Below are 9499 nucleotides of genomic sequence, written 5' to 3'. Positions count from 1 at the left end.
ATCCTTTCAACTTCATTTCATTGTAGCTTAATGCAGAATACACTTACACAGTGTCATCCTGAAGTGATAATTTAAAAAGTATATGGATATTTTCAAATTAGTGTTTAATTTTGTATGTGTGACTATACTCCTAAAAGCTTTAGGAAAGATTTTAAGAATTCTATTTTTATGAGATTAGTATATTTTAATTGCATGCATTGTTTGTTGGTGATTCAATTTTTTTCACCTTAAAAATATTAATGTGGGGCTTACAAACTCATAAATCAGTTACTGTTCAAATTTTTTTTAAAAATGACGTGCCTTGGCTAGTGCAAACAGTAAATCAGTTTTTTTACTGTGTTTGTTTGATTCGCTTGGAATCTAACAAACATTCTGTAAGAAGTTACCACCAAAGATAGGAGAAACAGATACCTGGCACTTCCTTCCTTACTAATGAAATGTTATGCATTTCAGTACTTTCTACATGAGGAAAAGCAATATTGTATAAGAGTAATTAAAGTGTTCACAATTAGGTTCATACTCTGGTTTCTCTTCAGATCATATACGTCTTTTGTCTTTTACTAAAGATTTCCGTGGAAAGGAACAATTCTGAGTTTTTGACTAAGTTTTGTTTTGTTTTGTTTGAGATGGAGTTTTGCTCTGTTGCCCAGGCTGGAGTGCAGTGGTGCGATCTTGGCTCACTGCAACCTCTGCCGCTTGGGTTCAAGCCATTCTTCTGCCTCAGCCCCCCAAGTAGTTGGGACTACAGGCACTCACCACCATGCCAGGCTAATTTTTGTATTTTTAGTAGAGACAGGGTTTTACCATGTTGGCCAGTCTGGTCTTGAACTCCTGACCTCAGGTGATCCGCCCCCTTTGGCCTCCCAAAGTGTTGGGATTACAGGCGTGAGCCACCGTGCCTGGCCTGACCAAGTTTTGAGGCCTTGCATATGTGGAGCTTATTTTTATTTTTATTTATTTTTTAATCTTTATTTTATTATTATTTTTTGAGAGAGTCTCACTCTGTCACCTGGAGTGCAGTGGCATGATCTTGGCTCACTGCAATCTCTGCCTCCCGGGTTTAAGTGATTCTCGTGCCTCAGCCTCCCAAGTAGCTGGGATTACAGGTGTGCACCACCACACCTGGCTAATTTTTGTATTTTTAGTACAGACAGGGCTTCACCATGTTGGCTAGGCTGGTCTCGAATTCCCGACCTCATGTGATCCACCCGCCTCGGCCTCCCAAAGTGCTCAGATTACAGGTGTGAGCCACCATACCTGGCCCAGGACTCATTTTTTAAAAAATGTTACAGATATTAAAGTTTGTATATTTTTCTAGTAGCATCAACAACCTGTTATTACCTAGATAACCACCCTTCTTTCATCACTCAAATATAAATTGAGAGGCTAAATAGGACCAGAGTTCTGCTAGATACCAGAAAAGTGAAGAACCACAGAGTCCAACTCTTGCTCTGTGGAGTTTACAACACAGCTAAGAAGACACAGAAAAGCCATTACAAGTGTTTTTGAAGAAGTACAGGGTGCAACAGGACCTAAAGGTCAATTACCCAGACTGTGGCTCACCATGATTTCTTGATTCTTCTTGTATTTTCTTTTTTCTTTTTTTTTTTTTTTTTGAGACAGTCTTACTCTGTTGCCCAGGCTGGAGTGCAGTGGCACAATCTCGGCTCACTGCACTCTCCGCCTCCCAGGTTCAAGTGATTCTCCTGCCTCAGCCTTCCGAGTAGCTGGGACCACAGGTGCATGTCACCACACTGGCTAATTTTTTGTATTTTTAGTAGAGACAGGGCTTCACCATGTTGGCCAAGATGGTCTCGATCTCCTGACCTCGTGATCTGCCCGCCTTGGCCTCCCAAAGTGCTGGGATTACAGACATGAGCCACTGCACCCAGCCAATTCTTCTTATATTTTACTAATTATTATTTTATTGATTTTTTTTTTTTTTTTTTTTTTTTAGTATAGATGGAGTTTCACCATGTTGGCCAGGCTCGTCTCAAACTCCTGACCTCAAGTGAGCCTCTCGCCTTGGCCTCCAAAAGTGCTGGGATTACAGGCTTGAGCCACTGCACCCAGCCTCATTTTATTTTTATAGAGACAGGGTCTCTCACTATTTTGCCCAGGCTGGTCTTGAATTCCTGGACTCAAATGCTCCTCCTGCCTTGGCCTCTCAAAGTGCTGGGATTACAGGCCTGAGCCACCGTGGCCAGCCTCTTTCATTTCAAAATTGAAGAAAGAAAGTGAAGATACAAGCTACATTAAATGATGGTATGCATGCACGTGTATCTTCTAGGAAGAACATTATTCAGTCAAATAATCGAGGTTCTCTCAGGCAAACCTCTCTGGAAGGTTTGCTTGTATGTCTAGTGGTAGATACCCCAGATCCCCAAAGAAGAAAGCAGGGAGTGGTGTGGAAGGGGTTGCCATGTGGAGATGAATTGGATTCAGTTTTCTATCTTTTTTTATTTTTACTTACATGGCCAGGCACAGTGGCTTATGCCTGTAATCCCAGCACACTGGGGGGCCAAGGCGGGAGGATCGCTTGAGCCCAGGAGTTTGAGAGCAGCCTGGTCAACATAGGGAGACCCCGTCTCTTAAAAAAAATTATTTTTTAAATAAATAAATTTTATTTTTTTACTTAGATGGAGACAGAGTCTCCCCATATTGCCCAGGCTGCTCTTGAACTCCTGGTCTCATGTGATCTTCCTACCTGGGCTTCCCAAAGTGTTGAGTAAATTACAGGTGTGAGCCACTGAGCCCAGCCAGTTTTCTTTCTAAGGAAAAAGAACTGGTTGTCGAGTTCCTTCCGAGAAGGCAAAAGACAGAGCAGAGCAGGGCAAGAAGGCCGTGCCCTTGGGAGGAGCAGAGTTCAGGGTCTAATTCCTGTTGCTTTAGCCTCCGATTGTTACTTGCGGGGAGAGCCGATAACATCGGATGGGTACAGGGCTGCGGAACTGGAGCGCCTTGGCTATTTACACTGACCTGGAAAATGTCAGGATAAATGACAGAAGGCGGGGGTTGGTGACTGCACTCTTTCTAGAAGTCTCAACGCTTTGTGGGTATTGAGTTGTGTTTTTTCCCCCTCACCGTTGACTTGTCACTAAGTCACTAAGGATGGCCTCTAAATGGGGTGAGGGCTGGGGGAAGGGAGGACCTTAAAGTGAGACAGGCACCCCCACACAGGTCACAGTTTAAAAGACGATAGTTCAGACCGTTATGCGAAATGATCTCAGAGCGGCTGTTCACCTTCCCCAAAGCTGCATTAAAAGAAATAAGGATGGGTGACAACCCCTTCAGAAGACAAACCCCCACACTGAGGCTAGCCCTCTTATCGGCTGGCCAGGGCGAGGAGGGGTGTTGCAGGGTTGCCCTCGATGCCGCAGCCGGGGCCGGTGGGCACCAATGCGGTCCCACGCCAGGCCTGGCCTCCGAGCCCGCTGGGCGCGCGCGCACGCCAGAAGCGCGCGCCTCCGTCCCTCGCGAGCGCGCCCCCCACACCTCACCGTTGCACGCGCCGAGCCCCGGCGCCCCCGCCCGCCCCCCGCTCCCACAGCCCGAGCGCCGCTCAGCTGACCCGCGGGCGCCAGACGCGGAGGCTCTCAGCTCGCGAGCGCAGCTGCGGCGGCGAGGGCCTCTCAGGCCGACACTCCCCCCGTGCCCCTCCCCCACCCGGCCGGGCTTCGGACCCGCCGCGCGCGAGCCCGCGGCCGCTTCCCCCGCGCCGAGCGAGGAGGCAGGCTGTGGCGGCGAGAGGCGGCTGCGCGGCCATGGGCGCGCCAGTGTCGCCCTAGGGCGGGCGCACAGACCACAGCCGGAGCGGTGGCTGCAGCCTCCACGGAAAGCCTTCCCGGGTGGCGGCGGCGGCCCCTGGAGCAGCGCGGCCGGGATGAGCGGGAGCGGCGCGGCGCCCGGCCCGAGCTCGGGCTCCTCCCCGGCCGCCTGCCGCTTCGCGCACTATTTCGTGCTGTGCGGGATCGACGCAGACAGCGGGCTGGAGCCTGACGAGCTGGCGGGTAAGGCCAGGGCTGCGGCGGCGCTGAGTCCCCTCAGGGGCGCGGGGGACGCTGCGGGGTCGCGCGGGAGGCGGGGTGCGGGCTCCAGACAAAGTCAGCTCCCGGTGGCGCCCTCCCGCCGCTCTCTGGCCGAACGGGCGCTGGGGCGCGATTTAATGACATTGTTATTTATTCCGCGTGCGGGCTGTGCGGCTGCGCCCACCGGGGCTTTCGCCTCCGGGCGCTGGGTTATTAATAACAGGCGCGGGGGTGGCCCCAAGGGCACGGTCCCCGCCTGGCGCGCTGGCCCCTTCGCCTGCAGCGGCACGCGGAGGCGGCCAGTGACTCACCGGGCGCGCGGGCTGCCCCCCGGCCGCCGTGCCTGCCTCCCACCCGCCAGCCACCCGGCCCCGGCCGCGAAGTTTCGGCCCCGCACGTGACGCGGCTCTCGGGCCTCTTCGGGAGAGGGGGAGTCGGACTCAGCTCGGCTCCCGCCGGGGTAGCGTCCGCGGAGGAGCCGGTGGCAGTGCGGAGCCAGCGCTGGGCGGGGGCCGGTCGGACTTCATCCTGGACTCTGCCCTTCGCGCCGCCTGCCGCTCTGCGGTGCCGGCCAAGTCACCTTTTGGAATCCTGTGGATTTGGCCGCGTCTAGGAGCTGGGAGGGACCTTTGGACGCTCGGGACCCAGCACCGCGCTTTGTTGACACTGCCTACACTGTTCCCGAGTTTAAACTCAGTTGGGTGTACCGTGTGTTAGTGCCTGGTTTTCCCGGAGGGATACCGGTCCCTCCGCTTGACTCATTTGATGGCGCAGTGCGGGGCTGTGCTGGGGAAACGACGCCGTTAAAAGGGGCCGTTAAAGGGCGAGGGGGGAGGGCAGCGGAGTGCGCAGTGTCGAGAGGAGGCCGGGGAGAAACAACTGATTTCATTTTTCACGCCTGTTCCTTTCTGCTTGCCTCCGCGGGATCTGAATCTTGATTTGTTGTTGTTAAATGGGTGAGAGAAGTGACATCTACCGCCTGAACTCTGTGTCAGTGTTAAAGACTTAGGTCATAGCCTTTCAGAACAACTTCCTTTGGACAAATAATTCCTTATTGATTGCACTAACGTAAATTTTTCGCTTTTCCTTTGGTGGGGGTGGGGAGACTGGGAAGAATATATTAAATAATAATAGTAAACAAAACTGTTCAGCCTTAAAATACAGTCCCCATCAACCCACGTCTTGGCTATCTTTTTCTTAACTCAGCTTCAGAGCAAAACATTTTCTTTTTTTCGTATTCTTCGGAGGTAGAAACACAAAACATTTTCAACAAAAACTATAAGTCTAGTTTTAGTTAAAAAAAATTTGGAGAGATAATAGAATACCAGGTTTTTCTGTATGTGTAATTATGTAATCACATTGTTTCTTCAACTAAGATTTCATGTACATGTTAAGAATGGCTTTGTTAAAGGATATGAAGAAAAAATGTCTGCAGAGAGATTTGGAGAGATTCTTCTCGAGATTGGTGAAGGAATATTCTTATTTTTCTAGACTCCTTTCTTCCCTAAAGATCCTAAACATTTGTGGCACCAGGGTCACTTGGAGGCCTTCTGTCAGTGATGACTGATGAAAGGAAAAAAGCCTGTATTTTTCTTCTCCATTTGCCTACTGAAGCTAAAACTGTACCTTTTAGGTATGACCTAGGACTCTTTAGGCACAGTGAGAGTGATGTTAACAAAACCATCAATTAGACTTTAATGCATTTTTAAGAAACAAACTATGATGTCTTTGCAAAACTGTGTGAGTGTGGGTGATTGGGATTTCTGCTTCTCATATTTAATGTATTCAGGTAATGTATTTTGCCTTGTAATATTTCAGTATCATTCATCCAACAAACAGTTTTGAAAGCGTCTATCTGTAGTCGGTTTTTTAGGCACTGGGGACAGCTGTGAAGAAAGCAGTCAGAAATCCCTGCCATCATGGAGCATACCTTCTGGTGTAAAGAGATAATGAAAATACAATCATCTCTCCGTAACCATGGGGGATGGATTCTAGAGTGTCCCCCACACCAAAATCCTCGGATGCTCAAGTCTCTTAAAATGTTGTAGCATTTGTATATAACCTATGAACATTTTCCTGTACACTTTGTCATCTCTAGATTACTTATAATACCTATTACGTTGTGATGTTATGTAAATAGTTGTTACACTGTATTGTTTAGGGAATAATGACAAGAAAAGTCTGTACGTGTTCAGTACAGATGCAACCATTGTAGGCCTAACTACATTTTCAATCTGTGCTTGGTTGAATCTGTGGATGCAGAGTCCACGTGAAGTGCCAACTGTATATAGTTCTCCAGATGTTAATAAGTGCTATGAGGAAAAAAAGCAGTGGAGTGGATTTAGGGACATGCCAGCAGAGTGGGGGGATGGTGGGGTTGTGATTTTAAATAAGATGGTTAGGGAAGGCCTCACAGGGAGGGTGACATTTGAGCAGAGCCTTGAAGGACATGAGGAAGCAGGCCAGGTGGATCACCTGGGGGTACAGCATTTCACGCAGAAGAAACAGCAAGTGCGAAGACCCTGAGTGGGACAGTCCCTAGTTTGTGCTGGTAACAGCAAGGAGTCCAGTATGGCTGGAGCTGAGGGAGAGGGAGAGTGGTAGGTAAGATCAAAGAGAAAGGGCAGGGGAGATTGTATAGGGCCTCATGCAGTTGTTAGGCTTTTAACTCTGAGATGGGAAAGTATTGGAAGGTTTTGAGCGGAGTAATGACAAGATCTGATGTGCCTTCTAAAACGACTGTTGTGGCTGCTATGTTGGGTAGACTATATCAGGGCAGGGGTAGAGGCAAGAGACCAGTTAGGGAGCTCTTTCAGTATTTGAGGTGAGAGGCTGGATGCTGTGGCTCACGCCTATAATCTTAGCACTTTGGAAGGCCGAGGCAGGTGGATCACTTGAGGTCAGGAGTTCAAGACCAGCCTGGCCAAATGGTGAAACCCCGTCTCACCTGAAAATACAAAAAGCTGGGCATGGTGGCACACGCCTGTAATATCCCAGTTACTCCGGAGGTTGAGACAGGAGAATCGCTTGAACCCAGGAGGTGGAGGTTGCAGTGAGCTGAGATCGTGCCACTGCACTCCAGCTTGGGCAACAGAGGGAAACTCTGTCTCAAAAAAAAAAAAGGTATCTGTGGTGAGAGAAATTGTTGGCTTGGTGAAGTAGCAAGAAGGACTCAGATTCTAGATAAATGTTGAAGGTAGACCCAACGAGATTTGCTGATGATTTGTATGAATATGTATGAATTCTATTAATATGGTAGTCATATTCAAAGAAAGTGGTCAAAGATGACTCCAAGATTTTTGGACTGAACAATTATAAACTTCTCTCCTGAAATAAGGAGACTGATGGAGAATCAGACTGGAAATCAGTTCAGTTTTGGATGTATTAAGTTTGATGTGTCCATTAGACATTCAAATGGAGATGTCACATAGACAAGACATCTCTTGGGGGAAGATCTGGACTGTAGGTATAAATTTAAAGCCATGAAATTACTTAAGAGTTGAGTATAGATAGAAAAGAGAGGAGGACATGCAAATGATTGAGCCCTGGGGCCATTCTAGCATGCATAGGTGGGGAGGATGAGGAGGAGACAACCGAGGAGATTGAGGAGTGTGGATAGTGACATGGCAGGAAAACAGTAGAATGTCATATCATGTTCTCAACTAAGAATTTTCTTGACTATTTCCGTAGAGCAACATTTGGGGATCATGAAACTGTGTTAGGCAAATTAGCCAGAAGGTAGTTTCTGTTTTGCTGCATTAATTTCAAAGTTAATGATAGTTAAGTTTCTATTTTGCCTTGCTGGAGCTGATCTGTCTTTATCACACTTTCGTAGCAAGTTGTCACCGTGCCTCTAGAAGGTCTTAATTGACTTCTATTAAACATAAATTCTACCGGTTGCTTCATAGACTTTCTTAACATATGTGTATTCCTAGAATTCACACTCTGCAGGTGGTGGGACATTGAAATCAAACACAGCAACAGTTAAGTAGATTAAGACCTTATAATAAAACTTATCAAGGCTTCAAATGGTTTTTAGACACTCCTAGTAAAACCAAGCTTAAACAGCAATGGAAGAGACTTCTTTCATCTCAAATACGTAGATCTCTTAATAGCTGAAAATAATTTAACTATATACATAAAAATATATTTTAAAATGGAGGACTTAGAAACTTTATGGTGATGTCCACATGTATATACTGATATATTACCTGTTGTCCTTTCTTTACCACATCGTAGTTGTAGTGCTTCTCCTACTCACTGTATATTTTCAAGAGGCACTTTGCCCATGAACAAAACATCCTTTGGGAGAAATGTTTAAATTCCCTTTAAATATTAAAGATAAGGAAAAGGTTTCAAAGTGGGATTCTTTATTGCATGTAGAAGAAAGGAGGTATAAATGGAGGTAAATCATGCAATTAGTTGATGTCAGGGAAGGCAGACATCATTTTGAAATCTTATTTTATAGCTTTTATTTCCTTTAAGACCTGGCTGTAGGAATACACGTGGCTTAATTTACAGCAGTCAATCTTTTGAGCAATGGGAAAATGAAGGACATAATAAGGCCTTTATTAAGTAACATAAATATACAAGCCCTCAAGAGAGAAGGGACTTTGCCTCTTTCATAGTGTCTTATATACAGTACACAGTGTTTAATAAGGGAATGAATATAAGTTTACATGAGTCTACAAATTATGTGATGACCAGAATATTCTTAAAGTGTTCCCTTGGTAGCCTGGATTCAGCCCTCCTATATAGTTGAAGTTTGATGGATGAGATCTCTGCCATAGAACTTTGTTTAGATCTTTTCCTTAGTGTCTCTCTCTAGCTATTTTTAGCTTTGGTTGTGTCGGGTGTGGTTTTCAAAAGAGCCTAGAGACAGTGGAGACCATGATCTGAATTCAAATAAGCATAAGATTTAGTCAAGACTGACAGAATATCATGTCACATTAGTTCTTGAAGGGACCTTAGACATATTTATGGTAAAGAAACTGAGGCTCAGAGATTAAGGGCCCTGTCAGATTACATTTGATCAGCAGTAGACACCTGACTAGTGCCTGGTGGTTCCAGTCCACTATGCTCCATAGTTATTCTATTTAAACTCAGAAAAAAGATGAGCTTGACTCATTCAACAGGCATTTCAGGATTGCCCTTATTCCAGACTGAATGTCATAGTCAAGACTGTGCTGAAGTGTGTTTTTTAAAAACAGTGGCTGGGTGTATAGGCTTAGTTGGGATAGAAGCTGCCCTGATCCAAATACCATTGGTACTGTGTCAGTTGTTAGCTTTGTTGACATCCTTGGCTCACAATAGATTCTTGGGAGTTTGGAAGGTCTGCCCCGGGTAGCTCGGGGGCTGGAGAAGGAGTAGTACAGGGATCAGCCTTCATTTTAATGAGGCCAAAGAAGATTCAAGATCTGGTTGCTGTGTGCTAGTTTGGCTCTTTGTCCCCAAACCTCATGTTGAAATTT

General features: G+C 46.6%; 1 protein-coding gene and 1 non-coding gene across 5 annotated transcripts in view; both read left to right on the top strand.

Annotated features, from left to right (window-relative positions):
• Nucleotides 1-516: 516 nt before the first annotated feature.
• LOC129011134 (U5 spliceosomal RNA) lies at nucleotides 517-631 on the top strand. The gene has a single exon (XR_008493246.1). It is a non-coding gene; the product is annotated as a U5 spliceosomal RNA (small nuclear RNA).
• A 2937-nt stretch (nucleotides 632-3568) lies between these two features.
• Nucleotides 3569-9499, top strand: part of DENND5B (DENN domain containing 5B) — a 193835-nt gene continuing 187904 nt past the window's right edge. For all 4 annotated transcript variants that reach the window (XM_063672594.1, XM_054442514.2, XM_063672593.1 and 1 more), the window contains exon 1: nucleotides 3569-4010. In XM_063672594.1, the coding sequence (XP_063528664.1) occupies nucleotides 3884-4010 (127 nt within the window). In that variant the 5' untranslated portion in view covers nucleotides 3569-3883. The remainder of the gene's footprint in view (nucleotides 4011-9499) is intronic.

The sequence above is a fragment of the Pongo pygmaeus genome, chromosome 10, assembly GCF_028885625.2.
Source record: "Pongo pygmaeus isolate AG05252 chromosome 10, NHGRI_mPonPyg2-v2.0_pri, whole genome shotgun sequence".
Classification (NCBI taxonomy): Eukaryota; Metazoa; Chordata; class Mammalia; order Primates; family Hominidae; genus Pongo; species Pongo pygmaeus.
Note: the sequence above shows the minus strand (reverse complement) of the source record. Positions and strands in the feature narration are given on the sequence as shown.